Source organism: Aspergillus fumigatus, chromosome 3 (assembly GCF_000002655.1).
Source record: "Aspergillus fumigatus Af293 chromosome 3, whole genome shotgun sequence".
Lineage (NCBI taxonomy): Eukaryota > Fungi > Ascomycota > Eurotiomycetes > Eurotiales > Aspergillaceae > Aspergillus > Aspergillus fumigatus.
This window is the reverse complement of record NC_007196.1, coordinates 3772070-3794281: the sequence shown is the minus strand read 5'-3', so window position 1 is coordinate 3794281 and position 22212 is coordinate 3772070. Positions and strand designations below refer to the sequence as shown.

General features: G+C 50.3%; 11 protein-coding genes and 1 non-coding gene across 12 annotated transcripts; 5 read left to right on the top strand and 7 right to left on the bottom strand.

The window, feature by feature from the left end:
• Positions 1 to 235: 235 nt before the first annotated feature.
• bud32 (serine/threonine protein kinase BUD32) lies at positions 236 to 1069 on the top strand (the record flags this gene model as incomplete). The annotated part of the gene is made up of 1 exon (XM_749104.1): positions 236 to 1069. The coding sequence occupies one exon, from the start codon at positions 236 to 238 to the stop codon at positions 1067 to 1069; it is 834 nt and encodes a 277-aa protein (XP_754197.1).
• A 202-nt stretch (positions 1070 to 1271) lies between these two features.
• Positions 1272 to 2177, bottom strand: AFUA_3G14280 (putative gamma-cysteine synthetase regulatory subunit; the record flags this gene model as incomplete). The annotated part of the gene is made up of 1 exon (XM_749105.1): positions 1272 to 2177. The coding sequence occupies one exon, from the start codon at positions 2175 to 2177 to the stop codon at positions 1272 to 1274; it is 906 nt and encodes a 301-aa protein (XP_754198.1).
• A 500-nt stretch (positions 2178 to 2677) lies between these two features.
• Positions 2678 to 3813, bottom strand: AFUA_3G14270 (aldo/keto reductase; the record flags this gene model as incomplete). The annotated part of the gene is made up of 6 exons (XM_749106.1): positions 2678 to 2830; positions 2881 to 3253; positions 3306 to 3487; positions 3538 to 3595; positions 3651 to 3661; positions 3727 to 3813. 6 exons carry the CDS (start codon positions 3811 to 3813, stop codon positions 2678 to 2680), a joined length of 864 nt encoding a protein of 287 aa, XP_754199.1.
• A 476-nt stretch (positions 3814 to 4289) lies between these two features.
• Positions 4290 to 4886, bottom strand: AFUA_3G14260 (CsbD family protein; the record flags this gene model as incomplete). The annotated part of the gene is made up of 2 exons (XM_749107.2): positions 4290 to 4718; positions 4779 to 4886. 2 exons carry the CDS (start codon positions 4884 to 4886, stop codon positions 4290 to 4292), a joined length of 537 nt encoding a protein of 178 aa, XP_754200.2.
• A 495-nt stretch (positions 4887 to 5381) lies between these two features.
• On the bottom strand, positions 5382 to 6907 carry AFUA_3G14250 (indoleamine 2,3-dioxygenase; the record flags this gene model as incomplete). The annotated part of the gene is made up of 2 exons (XM_749108.1): positions 5382 to 6584; positions 6617 to 6907. The coding sequence occupies 2 exons, from the start codon at positions 6905 to 6907 to the stop codon at positions 5382 to 5384; spliced, it is 1494 nt and encodes a 497-aa protein (XP_754201.1).
• Positions 6908 to 8578: 1671 nt separating this feature from the next.
• Positions 8579 to 10356, bottom strand: AFUA_3G14240 (IscS subfamily cysteine desulfurase; the record flags this gene model as incomplete). The annotated part of the gene is made up of 2 exons (XM_749109.1): positions 8579 to 9001; positions 9226 to 10356. 2 exons carry the CDS (start codon positions 10354 to 10356, stop codon positions 8579 to 8581), a joined length of 1554 nt encoding a protein of 517 aa, XP_754202.1.
• AFUA_3G14245 lies at positions 9068 to 9177 on the bottom strand. The gene has a single exon (XR_013344500.1). It is a non-coding gene; the product is annotated as an uncharacterized ncRNA (non-coding RNA).
• A 612-nt stretch (positions 10357 to 10968) lies between the features above and the next one.
• AFUA_3G14230 (amphiphysin) lies at positions 10969 to 13918 on the top strand. The gene is made up of 3 exons (XM_749110.2): positions 10969 to 11677; positions 11748 to 12761; positions 12822 to 13918. Exons 1-3 carry the CDS (start codon positions 11494 to 11496, stop codon positions 12842 to 12844), a joined length of 1221 nt encoding a protein of 406 aa, XP_754203.1. The 5' UTR covers positions 10969 to 11493; the 3' UTR covers positions 12845 to 13918.
• A 2220-nt stretch (positions 13919 to 16138) lies between these two features.
• Positions 16139 to 17016, top strand: AFUA_3G14210 (uncharacterized protein). Its single transcript, XM_749111.2, has 2 exons — positions 16139 to 16352; positions 16406 to 17016. Exons 1-2 carry the CDS (start codon positions 16237 to 16239, stop codon positions 16851 to 16853), a joined length of 564 nt encoding a protein of 187 aa, XP_754204.1. The 5' UTR covers positions 16139 to 16236; the 3' UTR covers positions 16854 to 17016.
• Positions 17017 to 17927: 911 nt separating this feature from the next.
• On the top strand, positions 17928 to 18477 carry AFUA_3G14200 (uncharacterized protein; the record flags this gene model as incomplete). Its single annotated transcript, XM_749112.2, has 2 exons — positions 17928 to 18374; positions 18424 to 18477. Exons 1-2 carry the CDS (start codon positions 18024 to 18026, stop codon positions 18475 to 18477), a joined length of 405 nt encoding a protein of 134 aa, XP_754205.1. The 5' UTR covers positions 17928 to 18023.
• Positions 18478 to 18642: 165 nt separating this feature from the next.
• AFUA_3G14190 (oxygenase MpaB family protein) lies at positions 18643 to 19515 on the bottom strand (the record flags this gene model as incomplete). Its single annotated transcript, XM_749113.1, has 1 exon — positions 18643 to 19515. The coding sequence occupies one exon, from the start codon at positions 19513 to 19515 to the stop codon at positions 18643 to 18645; it is 873 nt and encodes a 290-aa protein (XP_754206.1).
• Positions 19516 to 20401: 886 nt separating this feature from the next.
• On the top strand, positions 20402 to 22068 carry AFUA_3G14180 (DUF3712 domain-containing protein; the record flags this gene model as incomplete). Its single annotated transcript, XM_749114.2, has 4 exons — positions 20402 to 20649; positions 20704 to 21125; positions 21174 to 21298; positions 21347 to 22068. 4 exons carry the CDS (start codon positions 20402 to 20404, stop codon positions 21884 to 21886), a joined length of 1335 nt encoding a protein of 444 aa, XP_754207.1. The 3' UTR covers positions 21887 to 22068.
• Positions 22069 to 22212: the final 144 nt, after the last annotated feature.

Genomic DNA, 22212 nt, shown 5'->3' with positions numbered 1-22212 from the left:
TTTCCAGCTCCTCATGTCACTATTATAGTATGGGACGGATGATGCCGTACCTCAATTGATCGGTGATCCACGCACCTGCCCCACCAAGAGAATCGTCACTTTTTTCGGGCTTATCACAGCCACATCCACAACCATCATTGGACCAGCTGCAACATCTGAAGATACTTCGGGGCCTGACGTTACTACTTTGAAGCACTTAAGAGGCATTAACGGAATCTGACAACAATCTCGAACGATGGCTTCAACGGACCCATACACACCGCCTCCCCTCCCTTCTCCCTTCACGAACACAACCCCTCCACCGCAATTGCTCACCCAAGGCGCCGAAGCGCACCTCTACAAGACCGTCTTCCTCTCACCCTCCGCCCCAGCTGCTCTGAAGGTCCGCCCGTCAAAGCCCTACCGGCACCCGATTCTCGACCGACGGCTCACGCGCCAGCGCATACTGCAGGAAGCTCGGTGCCTGGTAAAACTCGTCCGGGAAGGCGTCAATGTCCCCGCGGTGCTGGCGCTGGATTGGGAGGGCCAATCTGGCGAAAAGGGGTTCGGCGGGGCCTGGTTGATGATGGAGTGGATTGAGGGAATGGTGGTGCGCGTCGTACTGGAGCGGTGGGAGAAATACATGAAGCGGAACCAGGCGGGCCTGGGCGCGGAGGAATTTGAAAAGGAAGAAGCGCGGGTCCGAGATTTGATGAAGAGAATTGGGCACGCAGTTGGAGCGCTGCACAAAGCCGGCGTTATCCACGGGGATCTGACAACGAGCAATCTTATCCTGCGACCGCCTACTCGTGCGGAGCAGCAACCCGCCGCTGACGAGACAAATCCGTCTATGGAGGGGGATGTTGTTCTGATCGATTTTGGCTTGGCCAGTCAGAGTCTGCAAGACGAAGACCGCGCCGTCGATCTATACGTGCTTGAGAGGGCGTTTGGTAGCACCCATCCTCGTACTGAGCCGCTCTTCACAGAGGTCCTCAGCGGGTATAAGGAAAGCTACAAGGGCGCAAGCTCTGCATTGAAACGATTAGAGGAAGTACGGATGAGAGGCCGTAAGAGAAGTATGATTGGATGAGCGGCTTGCTCGAAGCATTTATGATCTATACCCACGACTCTGTTGTCTATTTGAGCTATGAGAAAATCAACATACACGTGCAATCATTCGTCATCATTGAAGAACCAGGATATTGCGCCACGCTATATCGCACAATGCAACGAAGAAAAATGTGTACTTTGCAAGAATAGAAACAGACCTCACTGAATAGTATCGCATATTCTCATGAACTCGTCTGGATACAAGTGCCTACGTCAGCTAGCGCAAAATACCCCTTGTTCTCCACCACTCCGCGGTCTTTGACCACCGCCGTGTACTTGACCACCCATTGTGGCTCAACATCGCCTTTGATCCCGTCGTCGACATCTGGAGCGGACGCAAGGATTCCAGCGCCCTTCTCGCCTGGACCCAGCAGCTCCCGTGTCGTGCCTACTGGCAGAATATCATTGCAGTCGTTATGCGTAAGCAGTTGGATATTCTCTTGCTTCGCATAGAGAATCAATGACTTGGGGACAACACAGCAGTCCTTGAGGTTGATCTGATCAACTGACGGCTTGACCTTGGTATGTGGTAGGAACCGAGCGAGCCTGTCGCTTCCAAACTCCGCCACACCCAGCTGAGCAATCATGCCTTGCTCATGCAGCCCCTCCAGTGTCCTCCACGACTGAATGATACTGTCGAAGTCATCTGGCTCCTCGCTTCCGTCATCCGACGACACCTCTCCCTCGCTGTCATCCTCCGCGTCGAACAGAATCCCAGGGAAGGAAACAATAAGCAGGTCGATAGAATCCACATGTAGCTCTTTCAATACCAGATCAATCGCCTGCCGCGTATGCGCGCACCGTCTCGACACCGGGATTCCGGGTAGATAGAACAGTTTCACTGTAATATCGTACTGCGACCTCTCCTCTGCTAGCCCATGCTGCGAGAAGTCGATTGCGGGAATGTAAAGCGCATCATCTTGCATCGACGTCCATGCCTTGTATCTCTCCGTGGGTTTTGCCTCGGCCTCAGCCGCGGCAGCAAGCTGTTGCGCAGCCTGGAAATTCGCTCGTAACGAGTTGATCAGCTCGACGTTCGATTTCGTTGTGCCTGAATGTCTGATGACGGACGAACCGCCACTCGTCATGAGATTTCTGTGGAAGAATACACATCTCGATTAGTCTCGCCGGGTGATAGAGGGGCAGTTCAAAATCACAGCACGTTGCCACTTACGAGGTGGATAGAATAAGCTTCATGACTGGCTTCCTTGACTATAGACGAAATACAAGGAAAATAATCCGGATATTTTGATTTATTCTCAGTTGTGTTGCTTTTGGAAATGGTGACAAATTGCGCCTGATAAGACGGACTGTATCGGGTTCGAATTGCTAAGCAGCCCCGCGCCCGCTGGGATTTCCGCTCCGGGAATGTAACCATATCGGTGACCGACACGCCAACTGCATTACGAATTCCCAGCTGCTTGTTATCAGATTGGGTGTATATGCGGTAAGCGGCATTAGGATATCATTATGCAATAACTGGGAAGGCTCAATCTACGAGAGGATATCACTGATTGTTGTAGCATTGACAAGTCGTTGGCTAAATATACAACGCCGCATGATGTGCTGTCACATTTCAAACAAAACATCAATCATACTCGACAGTAGGATCCCAATCCGTCGGCGAATACTCCCCCGTATTGAGCGTCTGCATATCCTCCTCCGAGAGCTCAAAATCAAAGACATCCGCGTTCTCCAGAATGCGTGCTGGCGTAACAGACTTGGGAAGCGGAACAAACCCCTAGCCTCTGTCAATCATACCCCCTAAATATAAACAGATAGAACGCTCACCTTCTGCAAACTCCACCGGATCATGATCTGCGCAGGAGACTTGCCGTGTTTCTTCCCCAAAGTCTTCAAGATAGGCTCGTTAAGCCGATACCCGTGCGCCAGCGGCGAGTACGCCTCAACCACGATATCGCGTTTCTTTAGCCACTCGACGATCTCCGATCTGTCTAGCCATGGGTGCAGCTCGTACTGTCCAACGTCGATCTTGCCCCGGCCCTCGCCACCCTTGATGTACTCTTCCAATTCGTCGAGGTGATGGATGCCATAGTTCGATACGCCGATGGAGCGTGTCTTCCCAGCTTTTTGCGCCTCGACTAGTGCGCGCCACGAGCCAAGGCGGGCGTCCTTGCCGCCGTAAGGAGCGTGGATGAGGATTCTGTCGTATGACTCAGTGCATGCGTCGGGGCCATGTACCGGGAGGTACCTACAGATCAAAATAATCCACCTCGGCCTCTTGCAGACTAGCGTCAACTGCGCGCTTTGTGCGCTCGTACCCCATCGAGCCTGGCGGGATCTTCGTCGTGAAGAAGACTTCGGAGCGATCGAGACCAGAGTTCTGGATTGCGCGACCGCAGGCTTTTTCATTGCGGTACATGATCGCAGAGTCTACCTACGCCGACGTAAGCTTGTGTTTGTACTTGATTGTTATGGCTGGTATACATGACGATAACCCGTTTTGAGAGCTTCCAGCGTGGACTTCTCTGTTTGAGATGCAGGACTGCACGGTGGTTCGGTGTCAGTAGTCGGATATCAACTTGTAGATGTGTACGCACATCATGTAGACCTACACCGGCGCCATAATTGATTAGCATTGTAGACAGGAAGGAAGTGTTATTATATTCAACTCACTCCATATCCGAGGATAGGAATCTCATAACCCGAGTTCATTCGGTATGTCGATCGCAGAGACAAGGACTTAGCCATATTGCGCAACATGAACAGTCCAATTTAGTGTATCCAATATGTGGGGTGTAGATGTGGAATGGAGTTGAAGTTGTTGTGAACATTGACGCAATGAGATCATAGTGAGGTGGAGCTGGCTTCATGAGGGGCACAACTGACAAGCTCGCTCTATGTCCGAGATTGATAATCTACGTACCGAGCATGGAATTAAGGTATAACCGATTGCTATTGATGGAATCAGTTTCCAGTCGATTCTTGGCGGGTTCCATCTTTTACTCCCGTTGGATACCTGAAGATTGATAAGTGATAGAACAATTTACGCGAATTTCAATTTAGATTGTACAAGCTCAAGCGGCTAGCTGAAACTCAAGACGTAACTGAACGTAGCCACAAATCAATATTCAATAACCAAATTGGATATCATATCATAATCATAACTCGTAAGGTATCATCAAGGTTTCAATCCGCCAGATTAAAAGACGCAAGACACCCACCCAGCTGTATTCAACTTAATCATATCTCTTCTCCATATCGACCTCAGCGCCTCTCTGTCTGACTTTCCCCTCGTCATGCACATCCCTCCACTTCTCCTCCTCGGTGCGATCCCCCTTGACCGCAGCACCAACTGATCCGAGAGCCCCCTTAGCCCGGTCCGCAGCGCCCTCACCCCAATCCTGCAGTTGACCCTTCGCCTCCTGTGCCTTGCCGCTCGCATTTTGCTCCTGGCCCTCGCGGCGCAGATTCTCGTTTCCGATCAAGTTGCCGAGCGATTCCTTGGCCGAACCCACGGTCTGGTCCCAGGTGCCCTGCGTGCGCTTGGGGTCGTCCTTGGCAGTGACGCCTGTCTGCGGGTCTGCAGCGACAGGGCCCATCTTGGCTGTCTCGTGGCTGGCGGCGTACTCGGCTTTGCCTTGGGTGTGGATGGATTCGCCTTTGGCCTGAGATGTTGTTAGTGGATTATACGTTGTATATCGAAGGGGGATGGGGTCCGTGCAGACCTGAGTGGATGGGTTGCCGGTAACGGAGCCCATGGCACGCTGGGCGAGGCCGGTAGCCTGGTTGATGTAGCTGTTGAGGGTGGAAGCGTTGTTGTTGTTGTCAGACATGTTGATCGATTATTTTTGTACAATGTGTTTGTATATGGACGATTGTGGGTTGTGCAGAATTAGTTCTTGTCTGAAATAGCCTCGAATGGTTTGCTCGTTTTGATATGTTTGCTCGACGATTGAAAGATGTCTGTGACTTTATATAGACGATTGGTGTCACCGTCATGTCCATATTTGTGGCTTTGGATAGATGACATCATGTAATGACATCATACCACGTGCTCACCATCCTGCATCAGATATATCTCAAAGCAAATGCGCAACATATTGGATGGCATCATGAATGCGTCATGCATCGCAGAAATTGAAGTGAATGTATTCATATGGCTGAGTAATGTGCCAAGCTGTCCTTCAGAGTTCGGAGTCTATACAGCTCATAATGAAGCACCGCTAATGCAAATTGACAAGTCCATCGCAGATCTCGCCTCGTGACATAAAAAAAGAAAATGAATAACCGTTTTCGGCATGCAGTAAACTCTCAATACCCTGATCGGGTTACCAATGGCAGATACCTCCCTCACTATCATCTGCCGTCCAGGTCCCTGACAGCCCGACCACTTCCAGGTGGCCGTCCGGATGCTCGCCCAATTTGCTCAGCGCCGCGAAGCTTGGCTCCGCAGGACCATTGCTGAGCAGTCGTCGCGCCCAAGCGTCAATAGCAGGCTCCCCAGTTTCATCGCGTGCCTGCTTCAGGAACGGGATCAGTGCTGTCCCGCCCGTGCCACGCAGCTTCTTGCTGCCAGGCCGAACATTGGCCAGATTCATTGTTATCGATGGCCTCCTGGCATTGGACGTCTCGGGTGTACGGTTTCGTGCATCTCGCGCGGGGATGATGATGTATCGGGACACCATCTGGATGTGTTTGTCTCGCATGGCCCGCAGCATAGCGAGACAGGCATCGTAGGCGAGGCAGAGGGCTTTGTCCGAGCGTCGCGCTTCAACGTACTCCCGGATATTAGCTACAGCGCTGACGTGTTCCAGGAAACGCCGATGAGGGCCGGGCATGTAGGTTCGCATCTCCTGAATGAACCCGTGCCGCGGTGCTCCCGTAACACCTTCTTTCTCATCCTCGGACGGAGTGCTGGCGGGACGAGTCTCACCGGTGGGCCGGTGTTCGATGCCCAGGGCAATATCGAAGAATTGAATAAGTGAACTCTGAGCGTTGCTGCCACCTCCATATTGGCGATACTCAGGTTCCTCGCTTCCATCATCGTACAACAGACCGTTGGGCAACCCAGCATCAGCCATGTTCTTGCTTCCGGCAAGATATGGCCGGATTCGGTGGTAGAACACGTAGGGATCACAGTGCTCATACATCCGCTCCAGAAGCACACCGATCTGGTCCAGAATCTCGGCAATACTTTGCAGGCACTCTGTAACCACTCTGCTATTTCCAGTCCGCGCTGCGGAAATAGCTTGTAGAACCAAGGGAATGGCAGGTGCTCCGCGGGCCTCAATGCCCACCGAAACGAGATAGAACCATCGTTCATCTAATGACCCAGTGAGGGTATTGATGCAGGCGAGGTTATCCAGGTCGTATGCGGGTTCATCTGGGAAGATAGGCTTGTAGTTCCACAAACAGACTGCGGCATATGTGGCCACCGGAGGGAGCTCTAGATGGTCGCAGACCTCAAGAAGGGGAATAGTAAGCTGAGGTGGAATCCTCTGGGAATCAACCATCAGTGTCAGCATGTGCACCTGCAGGACTCGCTTGTTAGAAGAAAGCCTACCTCTTCTGGTGTCTTGCCGCCCCAGACGTAACCGTGAAGCATGAAGGTCAATACGACATAAGCCCTTCGCCACTCGTCTTCGGAATGTAGGTATCTGGTCTGAAGTATAGGTAGACAGTTGACGACGTCCCGAATCCTCCCACTGTGTAGTAGAGACTGTAGGTTGGAAGCTATCCACTCCCACTTGGCATAGTAGGGATCCGGAAGGGCCTCAAGGGGGGGTTCTGGTGGAAGGAAGCCATGATCTGGGGAGACGCCGTAGTCCGCGAGAGCGGGGATAGGAGGAAGCATTGTAGGCAGGATTCAATGCACACGAACTGGGGCGGCAGTTCGGATACAAAACAGGGTGATTTAAGCAATTGAGAATTGAAGTCGAGCCGGTTGTTTATCTAGCGGATGCCGGAGTCCGCGTTCGTTCCTCCTGGAGGCGAATCCGTGACTTCAGGTTCCAAATTTTGGTAAACTCTGCTCCGGACTTGACACCCGAGTGACTCGGATCGGATGATACCCCAGATTCTTTGATCGAACTGGGGCGTACAATGAAGTTGATCTTGTGCCTATTTTCCAAGGCTTGAGAAACAACTGATTTTTGGGTAAAACAAAGATCAGTGTAAGGGACAGGACTGGATTACTGAGACAAAGGCAACCAGGCAGTCCTGCAGTCAAATTTCACGCTATTACAAGAGACAGTATGATAGATCACATCAAGAAGTAGGGATCCCGACAATAAAAGACAACGCTTCCCCGATTCACGCGGAGAAGAGCGGAAGAAAAGAACTACAGGCACGGGAGAGAAAGACGATCAGTGGCCTTTCTAATTCGGAACCTTGGAAGAAAAAGCTGCTTCTCCGGTGGGGAATGGCATGAGGATTAATAATTCTCGCAGGAAAGACAGGATAGAAGGAGGTTGGCGTTGTGAGTTATAAATTGGTCGTGTGCTCAAAGTACTGAAAGAGATTGACCGAATAAGCCATGACTGGGTGAGGAATATTGATGGCCATTCCAGAACAACCCAAGTCTCCCGGCAAGGACGGATCATTCATCAGAGTGTCAGGAGACAATATATCCTGGCCAATGAATAGAGATCTTTCAGACCGGAGAATAAGGGGGCGAATGTCCCGTGGAAAAATGAGGCCGATATAGGCAAACGCCTTCAAGCTAACTTTTCGCAGAATGAGTGATGATTATTGAGCACTGGGTGGGCCAGAGATAGGGTGATGAGACACGCAAGAGAAGGTGGCATGAGGAGGAGACGATGGTAAACATTCTAGAATGCTATTGAAAGTCAATATGCAGATTATAAAATGACATTATTGCAACTCTTTTCGTATTGCTATATCAGAATATCGAAAGATATACTCCAGATACTCCAAGATGCACCTATGAAGCCATGCGCCAGCACCAGCGGCAGACTGGGTGGAAGCGAAAGGGGGTCACTATTTGACGAATGCTAGCTTGAGTGCTAGAGAATGAACCGGAACCCTCTCCGACTGGCGGCCGCCGCCTCCCAGCCCGCAAGTGTGCGAAGCCGGGTGCGGTGGCCCCTCCATAAGCGAGTGCGTCGGCGCTTTCGCCTACACCCACGCCACCCCATTCGGGTCTGCGGTGAAAGCAGGGACCCAAAAGTTTATTCTTGGATCAGATCACCTATGATGAAAATCAAGTCCCATCTTGCATGGTCTGTTGCAACCGGATATAAGGTACTTCCTGGTTAAATAAACTGGATAGTTCAGCGGAAGACATGAGCCCTACATAGCATCTGATATAGTCTGGCATACGAGGCTGGAGTAGCCCATTGCTCAATTTTGTACAAACTATTTAAAAAGGATCAAGTTCTGTCATCAATCTCATATTGTTACATGCCAACCCAACGCCGTCCCGATTGCGATAAATTGCAAATGACGAATTAATGGACAGACTTCGCGTGGTCATCCTGGAACGAGGCAGATAATAAGGGAGATTCTAATGCTGACTCCATTGGATGGTGTTTAGATCAATGCCCTCCTGGACCAGCTCCCACAGAGGACTCAGCTCTCGGAGGAAATGGACACGGTCTTGAACAGCCTTGAGGACGTAGTCAATCTCGCTATCTGTTGTGAACCGTCCAATGCCAAAACGAATGCTGCTGTGAGCGCTCTCGTCGCTGCTGCCCAATGCTCGAAGGACGTAGCTGGGTTCCAGCGAGGCAGAGGTACAGGCACTACCAGACGACAATGCAATGTCCTTCAGAGCCATCAGAAGAGACTCGCCCTCAATATAAGCGAACGAGACGTTGACGCATCCAGGGTAATGGCGCTCAGCATCCCCATTGAGCGTGGTGTGTTCCATCGCCAGAAGTCCATCCAGCAGACGCTTCGACAGCCGCTCAACGTGCTTCCTATCATACTGCTCGATGTGTTAGTATAAACAAGTCATAGCATCGATGAAGTCATAAGGAGATTTTCAGTAGCGGTCGACTCATTACCCCTGCGATGTACGTCATGCAGCCATGACAACATACCAAAGGTATGGAGTTACCGTCATGGTTGTCCGAAAGCCATGCAATATATATAATCCTCGTCGACAATCATCCAAAGAACATAGGATTATGAGGAAAAAAATTAACTTACCTCCATGTCCTGACTGGCGATGCGGCAAGCCTCACCGAAACCAACAACCAGGTGAGGAGCGAGCGTGCCACTGCGCAATCCTCGTTCCTGTCCACCACCGGAGATGATGGGCTCAAGGCGAACCCTGGGTCTGCGTCGAACATAGCAAGCACCAATACCCTTGGGCCCATAAATCTTGTGGCTGGAGATAGACATCAAATCGATGTTCAGCTTGTTGACATCCAAGGGGATCTTGCCAACTGCCTGAGCAGCATCAGTGTGGAAGAAAACCTTCTTCGCACGGCAGAGCTTTCCGATCTCTTCCAAGGGTTGAATAACACCAATCTCATTGTTGACAGCCATGATGCTGACTAGAGCCGTGTCGGGTCGAATGGCCGCCTCGAGATCCTCCATCCGGATCAATCCGTTATTTTGAACGGGCAAATATGTGACTTCGAATCCCTCATCTTGAAGATGCCGGCAGCTGTCCAAGACACACTTGTGCTCAGTCTGCGATGTGATAATGTGCTTCTTCTTGCCGGAACGACCAAAGAATCTGGCCACACCCTTGATGCTCATGTTGTTACTTTCGGTGGCGCCACTCGTAAAGATGATTTCCTTTGGATCCGCCCCAATCAATTTCGCAATATATTCTCTGGCTTGTTCGACAGCCTTCTCCGACTCCCAACCATATGCGTGAGTCCTGGAATGCGGGTTTCCGTAGATACCGGTGAGATAGGGAAGCATAGCATCGAGAACACGAGGATCAACCGGCGTAGTGGCCTGCATATCCAAATAAATAGGCCGTGTTCCCTGATCCATAACAGTTGCTTGTTTCAAAATACCCGCAGAGGGACTCATTGAAGCATCTCCGGAGATGCCAGAGGCAGGAAGTTCAACCTTTCCAGGCTCAAGACCTGTCTGCTTGATGAAGTTCTTCTGCTCCTGTTTGATGGCTGTGTCGATCGAAACCTGAGCGTTTCCAGCTTTGGTTTCGGTAACATATGTCCGTCTCGAAGCTGCACCACTGGATGTGGCGAGCGCCCGTCTGGGGAAGGACGCGGTCGCCAGGGAGCCATGCTGGGTCGACGAAAGTCGACGAGCATAGGCACGAGATGCCTGTCTCAAGACAGATGGCGTAACGCTAGACATAATTTAGATGTTGCTCAACCGTACCATGAATGGCTTGGTAGTCTGTTGATAATAGAGCGGATAACAGCAAAGGAGGGAGGCGCGAATTCGTAAGAGTGAGAAAAAGGTTTGGATCCGGTTATATCATTGCCGCTAAGCCCGATCGGAGCGGAGCAAGCAGATAGCTCCGAGAATTCTCTTGGTCATTTTTCACCGGCATATCAGCCATCTTCTACGGACCTACCTATTGTCCGATGTATCATTTGTGGATAGTAAATAATTGTCAAAATGGGCAGCATATCCTTATCTTGTCATCGAGTGAGCAGAGCTGAAAGGAAAGATCTCTTATATTCCTTCTGTGGGGAAGAACAGGCAGGGTACGGCGAATCGCGATTACCCCGCGGTTCTTTGCTCTCCATTTAAAAACTGGAGAAGGGCAGTATGTCAGAGATATTCCCAGGTGTACTCCGGACTCGGAGATTATAGGCCATTATTATGTACCGTTGAGTCGTTATGGTACAGATCACTATGGTGATGCCTAATGTTGTAGCAAAACTTTGATTAAAGCCAAACCCCAAGCCTGAATAATCGGTGCCTAAAGCAACTCCTAGGGAAGGCTCCGGCATTCGGTGTGGTTCTCCGTTGCTGCGCCACACCCTCGATCGATCGGTATGCTCAGTCACAAGGAACATGTATGACTTCATCATACTATGGTTCCTAAACGAGCAAAGGAACTGGTAGCAGATTAATGTCGAGCGCTATATTCATTTAAACCCTTCGACATACTTCATCGATCATTTATCGTACGCAATTCTCTGTATTAAGGGAATAACACGTGCCTGGGTGCCCTCAGCCACACTTACTTCCGTAGCATCCTATGTCATAGCTCAGCCACAGCGCCGAGGAGACGAACCAACTAGTATATCTGGGCTGAAAGCTGCAAATCCACTCCAAGGAACAAGAAGGTCGCTTTCCCCCCACTCCTCACCACTGAGCCATTTTTCGCTCTAATATCACTCTTTCTTTCCTGATCCCTGAGACCCCCGTCCTTTATCCCCCTAGCATCCTCTCAAACACATCTAGATCGCCACTGTTGTCTATACCGAGCACTTCCGCCCAGCACCTACAGAAGAGGATCGCACCATCGGGAACACCGAGATGAGTTTGAAGGGTTTCCAAAAGAGCATTGTTCGCGCACCGCAGCAATTCAAGGCGCGGTTCAATATTGGCGAAAACACCAAAGATCCGATCTATCAAGATGCCGAGCGACGATTTCAAGAACTTGAAAAGGAGACGAAGAAGCTTCATGATGAGTCCAGGAAGTATTTTGAAGCTATTAATGGTACTGATCAGCTCGGGGTCGATCCTGTTGAGTAAGGTCTGGGTAGCAAGATGGACTAATAATCATACAGGCATGTTGAGTCACCAGATTGAATTCTCCAAAGCTATGACAGAGTTATATAAACCCATCTCCGGTCGCGCTTCGGACCCCAGCACATACACCATTGAGGGTAACCCGGAAGGAATTCGAGCCTGCGAGGAATACGAAGCCATCGTCCGCGACCTACAGGAGTCACTTGCGCCCGAGCTAGAGTTGATCGAGACTCGCATTGTGAGTCCAGCAAATCAATTGCTGGAGGTCATCAAGGTTATTCGGAAGGTAGCGGTGAAGCGAGATCACAAGAAGCTGGATTACGATCGACACCGCAACACTCTGAAGAAACTCCAAGAGAAGAAGGACAAATCGCTGAAGGATGAGAAGGCTCTCTACAAAGCGGAGAATGACGTAGAGCAAGCCACGCAGGAATACAACTACTACAACGACCTACTGAAAGATGAGCTACCGAAACTGTTTGCCCTCGAAGCTGAGTTTATCCGCCCGCTGTTTCAGTCGTTCTACTACATGCAGCTGAATGTCTTCTACACGCTGCATGAGAAAATGCAGGGCATGAATATCTCCTATTTCGATTTAACTCTGGATGTCGAGGAGGCATTCGAGAAGAAGCGAGGTGACGTCAAAGAACGGGCAGAAGCACTTACCATCGTCCATTTCAAGACGAAGGGCCTGGGCCGACAACCCTCCAAGTTCACACCTCCCGGTAAGGACAAGATGGCGTACGAGAGCAAGAGCACGTTCGCCCGAACGAATCGCGCCGATGAGACTGATAACCCTCCTCCACCCTATTCGGCCTCTGCAAGTACTGTTGCGGCCGCCAAGGCTAAGCCAGCTCCTCCACCACCCAGGCCCAAGCCCGCGCGATTGGGTGCGGCAGTCGAGACGGTTACAGCTTTGTATGACTACGAAGCACAGGCGCATGGTGATCTTAGCTTCTCAGCGGGTGACGTGATTGAGATTATCCAGCGGACGGACAACCAGAACGAGTGGTGGACTGGTAGAGTTGATGGACGAGAGGGCCAGTTCCCAGGTCAGTTTTATTCACGTGTTCTTCTTTCTATCTTGAAGACTAATCTTCTTTTCACTGCAGCAAATTATGTCCAGTTGCATTAGCATACATTTCTACCACTTTCAGCGCTTATGCCACAATATTCATATCTTCCCTCTTTTGATGCTGCTGTCTATCATCGACGTCCTTTTTCAGGAGTTGTGGGGCTCCCTCGCACAATTTCTTTGGCTTTCAGCTCCAGAAGCATCGTGAATCCTTACTTTGTGTTCTCTATTCATCAACCCTGCTTGCCTGTTATAGAGCATCGCATGCATCAAGAAGTCTCTTTGCTTGTAAATAGTCTCTAGGCTATTCTTACACCCCAATCACGTCCGAAGGCATCCGATTCAACTACGTTGGGCTACTATACAACGGTAGAACTGACGTTCGGAGACTCCTGTATTTGGAGTCGGTAACAAGCTATGGATCAGTGCCGTGTTCAGAGGGGGCCCATCAACGTACAATGGACACTGTAAGACCAACAGAAGCTGTTCCACATCACTAACGGAGAGAACGCCTACAGCACAGGTGTTCTACCTACATTCTCTGGATACTTCCTGAAATGCAACTATAGATCGTCTACGATGTCCGACGCGAGTCGTCGTTCACTTTCTTGACATCCTCGCAGCCACAGAACTAGAGACGGTACGAACAGAGCTGGTCATTCAATCGTTTGTTTCTATAGGCAGGGTAACGGTTCAATACAATTTCTACAGTGGGAATGATGTTTCCCTATGATTTCGACATCTAGACCTATTGCACTTCTCAATGTCCGGGCCATCTCACGAAATGCAGCCATAGACCTCGGCATAATGTTGAAATTTTCATCGATAGCTCACAACTCGGCTACTCTACTGCAAATATGATTGTGGTGCGAAAGATGAATAAGTAAACAATAGGTTTAATTCGCCCATAACCCCGTGTTCATCCCAACCTAGATGGCCCAAGTGAGCTGCGCCATATGCGTGCGTGTCATGAGAAAGACGGACAGTCCTCAGAGGCTGGTAATCATGAATTGGAGGGTTGTACCATCCCGTCATGTGTCCGGTGAAGTCAGAGAGCACAGGAGCTTTTGGTGTGCGGTTGTTCCCATCCTAAGCACTTTTAAGCTACGGGTGGCTATCGTAGCTTGTTACCCCCAAGGAATTCAGTTCCTTGAGAAATTTCTTGACTGCTGCTGCTGTTGATGCTCTTGAGTGTATCCGAGTATCTGGTATAGCCGGTTTTGTGGTCTGGTCAAATCTGCTGGTTCCAGGTAACGTTCCTCGCTGCCGATGGCAATCTGTGTAATAGTGTGTGTATTTATCCATTTTCTCTTCAAGGTAGTTTGTGGTCAACGTTATGTATGCTGAGATGAAGAACACAGACTCCTGACGGATCTCATGCTCATGTTCTAAAATAGAGAGTTCACCCAGTCCTGACTTACAGCTATGCCGACGTTGACGAGTTCTCTGGGCAGAAGACATAGGTCTTAGCGTTGTCTCCATAGTAGACTGCAACATATGTAGGGCCAGGACTGTAATCGTGACGGGAGATATTGAGAACAGCTTGGGATACGGTGACCCCTTGGGCCCTATGGGCGCGACACCTCGCTCTGACATGACGTCCTTTGCCTCATGAGGCTCGTAGACGATTTCGACATCCAAGGTCCGATGGAAAGTAGCGGAAATGCTCGTAATATGATTTATCAGGATTTGACGTGTAATGAGCCAGTTTATCAACAGCAAAGGATGTATTGGGCTGTGTTTGAAGCATTGGAAACATGACCGATGCAACACCGGCACCGAACTCCTTGATGTCAGCATCAACTGACTTATCAGATTTGGGAAGCTTTGCCCTCTCTTCCACACGATCTTATGCCATTCAACGTCTTGATAAACAAGTCCATCGTACCGTTCGAAGTGGACGAGCAGCGCGTATGGCGGCTCCTGCTTGGGATCTGATCCATCCATCCTGCTGGCAAGGCGAAGCCTTGAGTGACCAGTGCCTACAAGCAGCGAGTAGTGTTAGAATGCCCAACCTCTGGATGGCAGGACTCGTTTCGTTCCGTGTAGGTCCTTGTTGTGACTTCTGCCGTCTCATCGCCCGCATCCATTCCAGTTGATGTAGGTAACTGGCACAGTCAAGTACAGTGCCTTATTTACTAGATGAAATACCGGCCACTCCACATCGAAATTCAATCCAAGATATAGAATAATCTTACTTCTAATAAACTGAGGTTTCTAGAGGCACCTTCGCCTTGCTGTCGTCAGTCAATTGAGACCAGAGCTGTGGCAACAGTGTTGCACGTTTCAGCTGCAGAGTGCTGATCGAGGTCTCATTGTCGATCCGTATGTCGAGATTGTAAACCAATCTGTCAGATGTTATTTAGAAACATGAAGTTGTATATCAGGGACTGTTGAACGCTGTTAGGGAGAAAATGAAGGTCAATGGCTATACCTCTGAACAGTCCGTCTCGGAATCCGGATCTTTCAAAGAGTAACCTTGTTTTCCAATGGTTGGTTTTCTCCGTGGGTTTGCAACTTATTAGTGCTATATTTTGTCAAACATGGTTTTCATTGACGGAACTCGTCTCTCAGCCTTTCTGGAAGGGTAGGTCATCTGGCCTTTTCCATTGGGGAGGGTACACCGGTCTGCCACCTGGGCTCAGTCTGGCCAGTTGGGTCACTTGGGCTGAACACCCGTTGGGCTAAGGTGTTAAAATTCGACTTTGCGACGTCCTTCAATATTTCGGCGTGATCAAGAGCCACTGATCCCTTGAAATGTCTGCGGGTGGATTGGTTTGATGTCTATTGGTTCCGCCGTCGGTGCCCAGCGAGGATAGGTATAGTAAAGCTTTGCTCATTGTCAAGACTGACATGAGCTACCTTAGTCGACACAACTTTGGGTCTGGATTGTCGGGTCTAAGGGCGCCAATTGGGATGCTCGGGATAGTGGTAATAGCTCTCTGAGTCAACCTATGGAATGTGATGAGAAGATCGAAGTCATTGCAGAGACAAACGGAAGATATATAGTGGTTATATCTGAGTTGATGAGTATATTGAGCGCCAGAATTTAGCAGGAATACAAGGGAGCAGAGCGGTTAATAGATCCTTCTAGGAGGGACAATGATCATTCACCATATGCGATGAGGGGATCATTCTTTATTTACTGGCTTACATGCAAGCAACAGCTTCACTGCAATGATCAAAGAGACAAGTAGTGGACAAGGCAGCCAACTCTTGGCTAGCCTGTCATAGTCTTGAGCAACAAGATGAAGTCGCTGATCATCGTCACAAGCCTTGACAAGCACTACAGCAGTTGTCCGTCTCCACCAGTCGGATCTCGTATAAGAGGTCTGTTCCATACTAGCTTGCGTGGAAAGAGTCTTGAATATCACCTTACCTTTCGTTTTCGTTTTCAACATCTATTCTCTAATTCTTTTTCCATACCTCAAACTTAGATCTATATTTCCAAGATGAGGGTCACAGCCTGGCTCTCCGGCCTCCTCACCACCGCTCTCGCAGCACCCCAGAGTGACTCCCAAGCTCTATCCAGCGACCTAGCCAACTGGTCCTCCCTTGGAAATGCATTGTGAGTCTAGCCTTCTTCCTTTTTGGGGGCTTCTACAACTGACAGGCCGCCAGACAATCCCTAAACTTCAATTTCACTCTGCCCACCAAAACCGCCAACCTCGACAACATCTCCCCACCCCCTCGCTCCCTCATCCCAGAAGTTATCACCGCACTTCCCCCCTCGGTACTAATGGAACTCATCATCCCGTCCCAGCGCAGCGCCCTCGCCAGCCAGTTCAAGGCCGGAAGCACACCCGCCTGGTACGCCAGTCTCCCCAGCGATGTCCAGAGTTACCTGTCCGTGGTGAAGAGCCAGATCTCCGAGGGCGCGTTGACGGCTACCACGGGCCTGGCGTATCAGACTGCGGCTACTGCATCGGCTACGGGGACAGCGAAGGAAAACTCTGCGGGGCGTGCGACGTCTACGTCGAAGGGGATGGCTGCAGCAGCAAGGCCGACGGGAGTGTTGATGGCGGGGGGAGTGGGTATAGGGGTTTTGGGGCTGGCGTTGGCGCTGTGAGGGACGACCCGAACGAATGTGAATGTGATCTTGGGGGCCACATTGACGGGTGTCTGAAAATCAAGGAACGGGTGGCGGTGACACGAAGTACAGATTATGAATGATGTGATGACTTGAACTAGCCTAGGTTTTGAATATTGAATTAACTATATGTCTGTCTATTGGATATGGATGTCCACGGGTATAGCTCCTCGGTTAAGCTTTAGTGGAGAAGTGGGACATGCTGGCTTGTTACGACTGCGACAGGGTGGATAATTCGGATTGGGCCTATGGAGCAAATGACTGAGACAGTGTTTCCAGTAGACTACGATGACATCGAGACTTGCCAATTCATGGAAAGAATCGCGAGGCACTCTGGAGACAGATTTCACATGAGCCTCCGATCCCGAGGTTCCTAAATGGCTCTACACTCAGATTGTCAACGATCAACAGTCACAGCGCTTTAACCGAAGTAGTCACCATGGCCGAATCCACATTAGCCTACCGGATGATGTAGACCGCAGATTCAGCAATATGAGTAAACCGACCAGCCTGGGAATGAATAAAGTTGATAGGCCTACGTATGTGGCTCAACGACCCTGGGTCATCAATCTACCTCAGAGGTAAATCTTAATAAAAGCCTTGTATGTTCAAGACAATGCTTTGGGGTCATCCCCAGGGACCGGTGTCAAGCTACCAAAACGGGAATGCATTGCGGCATGGGGGCCACTGTGGGGAGTGGAGGCTGGAGAAGCGGGGGACTGCATACTGTGCAGGTGCATCACATGAACGTTTGAGAAATTGGATCATCTTTATCTATTTCATTTCTAAATTGGCTTTGATAACACAAAGTAAACAAAGGCTGAGTGAAATCTACAGCCTCGGAGGTAATTGTCCACATCCACAGGTGCAGGGCTAGACTTGGATTGGGACCAACACAAGACATGTCAAATCGGGGTCCTACTCTAGACTCCATATATAGACCCATCGCGTTTGATGAAGCTGATGGCACTGGAGCTGGATAGTAGATAGCGGGGTAATCGTGATGCTTGTTTCACACACCTGAGGCCTCGTATCCGAATTAGTTGATTTACAGTAGATTTCGATACATATACTTGCCTCCTGTCAAGAATACCTACTGTCTTCAGACACATCTTCCCTACATCAATCAAGCAAAACAATAACCACAATATGCGACTCTCAACTCTCCTCCTCCCTCTCCTTCCCCTCGCCCTCGCCAACCCAAACCCCAACCCAGTGGCCGCTCCAGACCCCCAATCCACAGGCGGCGGCCTCCTCTCCGAACTCCCCACCATCCTCAACGGCGTCAAAGAGCTTCTAAGCGAGGATACCCTCAACGACCTGCAAACCATCGTCAAAGGCGGCGCTGTGCTCCTGGGCGGCGACAACCCGGCCAATATCGCCAAGTTGCTCTCGAATGATAATGTCAACAAGCTCCAGGACGTCATTGATAATGCGCATTCGCTGCTGACGCCGAACTTTGTGAATGAGACGTCGACGTTGATTGGGGATGCGACGCCGGTATGTTTCTTTTTTCCTCGTTCCTTGAAGTTGATGCTGACTGTTATAGCTGGTTTCGGCTGTGGAGAAGTTGCTAGGTGGGTTGTTGGCTTCGTTGACGTGATTGGTATGGAGTCTGGGTGTATATGAGTGACGAATTCATGGGTAGTTATGTATATACAGTGATTTCTATTGATTATTCTAAAATGACGTGATGGGGAATTGTTTTTGAAGCAGAATCGCTGCTGCTATCCCATTAGAGCACAGGGAGTTATACAAAAATAATCGACTAAACAACATTCAAATGTTTCCTTAGCTCATTGAGGTAGTACCGCAACGGATAAGACCGCAACGACACCGGGAGCGCAGGATAGACCGCATTCGAAAACCCCATTGTGCTGCGGTACAACCCCCGCGTCCCCATCGTAGACTTGAGCCCGTACTCCTCTCGCAGCCTCGGCGGCAGCATCTCGATCGTCACCACCCGCAGAAACGGCTTCAGCATCTGCACCCACCGCGGCACAGCCTTGTCATGCAAAAGATCCTTGGCAAACTTGTTTGCGTCCGGCGTGACCGTCAGCCGCTCGATGCGGTCGTCCCAGTACGTCCAGAACTTCTGGCGTGTCTCGGGCCAGACACCTGAGGGCAGGCCCAATGTGTGGACGAGAAGACCAAACTCTGCGTAGGCCTTTTCAGCCGTCCGGTAGTCTACCCGGCCGTAGATGCGCTGGTAGAAGTCTGTTGCCGTGGCGTAGAGCGTCGCCGCGATCCAGAGCTGGACGTCGGGCGCCGCGGCGTAGTAATGCTCGCTGCCGCGAAGGGGAGGCTGGCCTCGATTTAGCATGTCGAGCAGTGTCTTCTTCTCTTGCCGTGTCGCAAACACCAGACAGGAAACGTAGCTCATCATTGCTTGCAGGGCATTGCCGAGCTCGGTGGCTAGATTGGGGCCGTTGTTGGCTTTGTCGTGATCGTTGCGAATCTCGGGCGTGGCTGCTTGGAGAAGAAGCGCTGTCCCTGATCCAGCGAAGAGGATGCCCTCTTGCAGAATCTGGGGGAGGATTTCGAGGCTATCCAGCGCATCAAGAAGGTTTGTTTCTGACTTGATACTGTTGGTGGTTGGTGTTTGTGGCTTTTTTTCGGCGAGCGTCTCGTCGAGGGACATTGTGAAGGGACGCTGTTATTCCTTATAGAATATTGTTGAAGGAATTACTTGTATGCCAATTTTTTGACGTCATCCCAGTGTGTTATGGAGTTGCTTCACGGATTGAGAGTTCTCACGGTGGAATTAGGAGACATTGGTATCCGCATACGATCTTCAACGTTCCACACGCTTTTCAGCACTTTCATCTCAGCTCAAATGATGAAATGATCAGACCACATGCAGACGCTACAGTTGCCCATGCTTCGCATCTGACAATTTTCGTCATATTCTAAACCCCGCATATTCAACCCCTAGCCGGGGAGAAGCTCCATTCCCCAACTTTCGGGCGTGTTCAGCGTCTGTGGCACTTGCGGGCAAAGCTTGAGTCGAAGCAACCCGACAACGAAGCCACTTTCGTACTGTTCCCCACCATTCATCTGACTAGATTTTATTTTATTAACAGAGCTAACAACCGCGGTTGTTTAATAGTCAGCGATGATCGTTATCCCATGTGAACTTAATCAATCGCAGGGATTGGCTACAGGCGCAGATCGACGAAGTCGCAGTGCCGATCATGCGGAGGGAACCCCTAAACGAGCCTAAACCTGTACCGCAAAAGGCCAAACTGAATACAACAAAGCAAGACTTGCGAGCACTTGGGCCCAGGGCTAAGTGAAACGGCACAGAAAACAACAGACTTTTGAATTTGACTCGGACATAGGAGTTGAAGAAAATGAAATTTTCGTGTGAAGGGGGGGCCCGATCAGCTATGACTCTCATGCGGATCGAGGGGGAAGATCTCGGATTCACCCCATCGCGTCTTCTTCATATATCCATTGCTACCAACTACCCCGGATTTCGAGGTCTGGTCTATCTTTAGACTCTTGCTGTCCGGATCACTCTCGTCATGGCCGAGATGGAAGAAAAGCCCTCCTATCTCAGTGCCAAAGGGGCCAAGTATGCCCTCGGCATCCATCGAGGGCCTTTACCCCCGGCTAATGGGGACGGTGTGGAGATTGAACATGTCGAGACAGCATTGTCGCTGGAGAAGAAACAAAGAACAAAGAAAGAGGCCATCCGTCGCCATTGGGCCCGGTTCTGGTGTTGCTATGTCTTCTTCTCAATCATTTTTCTCGCCATCATCCTTCCAGTCTTGTGTGTCTTCAGCTCTTGTCCACGACAATTCGACAGTTACTGACATTATAATAGCTTTCTGGTGATACTCCCCTCTGTTTCTCAGCGAGTTGTCAACAATTCCAACCTTGTTCTCGTCGATGCAAGTGTCATGCAACCTCGCCCAGATTCGGTAATCCTCACTATGCAGTCTGCACTCAAACTGCCCATCGGACTTCCCGTCCGTATCGATCCCATCACTTTGGACCTCTTCAACCGGGGCGAGTCCGGAAACAGCACCTTCGCCAAATTGTACCTCAACGGAACAACTATCTCAGGCAACACCACTTTGGGAGTTACTAGTCAATTCACTCCACTCAATGTGGATCAGTGGACCAAATATGTGCGCGGTGTGGTATTCGAGGAGCATGCACCATTGTCGCTGAAGGGTACTACCATGTCGTATCTGGGCAAGCTCAAGTCCCGAGTGACAATGGACAAAACGATCAAGCAAAATAGTAAGCGAACGTCTTATCAGTAACGAGATCAGTGGCTGACCTGCCCAGCCCTAAACGGCTTCGCTGGATTTTCCATCGATGGATCGCAATTGCTTCTGCCTGCTGAACCAGACGGTACCAACCTGATTGCCAACGCCACTTTACCCAACCCGTCGGTCATGACATTGGAAATTGTAAGTCAGTAGTATCATCCGCTGTCAAGTATCACTAACAACCGATAGGGCACAACCGTGTTGGACCTCAAGAGCGGCGATCTCGTCATCGGCAATGCAACGATTGATAATCTTGTCCTCAGACCGGGCAACCATTCCAATCCCGTCCGCGGCAGACTCGATCTCAAAACTGTGTTGAAGAACCTTGGACCTGTCCTGCAGAGCCAGAAAGACTCCATCCGTAACGGGTATCTGTCTCTCGACAGCGTTACCAAGACGGTCGTTTATGAGGGCGTGGAAGTGCCATATTATACGAATGTGATGAAGGACCTGACCCTTACTGCAAAGATTCCTATCGGCGGACTGCTGGTCAACACCCTCCGAGGGATTTTCAACAAGAATGGGACAAACATCCTCGACCAGCTGAATATCACGGACTCATCGTCGTCGGAAAGCACAAGCAGCGTGCTGTCGGAACTGCAGCATCTGAACTTGAGCAGTCTGGGCGGAAGCCTGAGCAGCAAATTGACCAGTCGATCGCTGGCTGAATTCCTGGACCGTCCTGACGATAAGTTATTATTGGTTGATGTGCTGAAAGCATTCTTGTGAACGAATCACGACCTGCTAGATGACTCCGAGACGGGAATATTGACATGAGCGGCGTTTGGGGCTTTTTTTGACTTTTGCTGTCTCTTCTATTTCTGTATAGATGAAGAGCAGTCCCTTGTATATACATGAACAGACACATGATTAATGCTTGAATTATACCATAACTCAGCGCACGTAATCACCCCATTCACCCCTCCGCATCGAAATAGGGAACGTGCGAAGCCAAGCACGCCGTGCGGGAGGAAACCCCATGTGAAGATGAGACCGTGACATCGAGCCTTGATTCTTCCACGATCGACCTGCAACTTCCACCTATCACACGCCAT

Bases quoted from the DNA above. Each gene is read 5' to 3' on its own strand.
- AFUA_3G14230 (XM_749110.2), top strand. From the start codon at position 11,494: ATGAGTTTGAAGGGTTTCCAAAAGAGCATTGTTCGCGCACCGCAGCAA. The intron at 11,678-11,747 runs GTACTGATCAGC...ATAATCATACAG, and splicing joins GTATTTTGAAGCTATTAATG to GCATGTTGAGTCACCAGATT. The intron at 12,762-12,821 runs GTCAGTTTTATT...TTTTCACTGCAG, and splicing joins ACGAGAGGGCCAGTTCCCAG to CAAATTATGTCCAGTTGCAT.
- AFUA_3G14210 (XM_749111.2), top strand. From the start codon at position 16,237: ATGAGGGTCACAGCCTGGCTCTCCGGCCTCCTCACCACCGCTCTCGCA. The intron at 16,353-16,405 runs GTGAGTCTAGCC...ACAGGCCGCCAG, and splicing joins TCCTCCCTTGGAAATGCATT to ACAATCCCTAAACTTCAATT.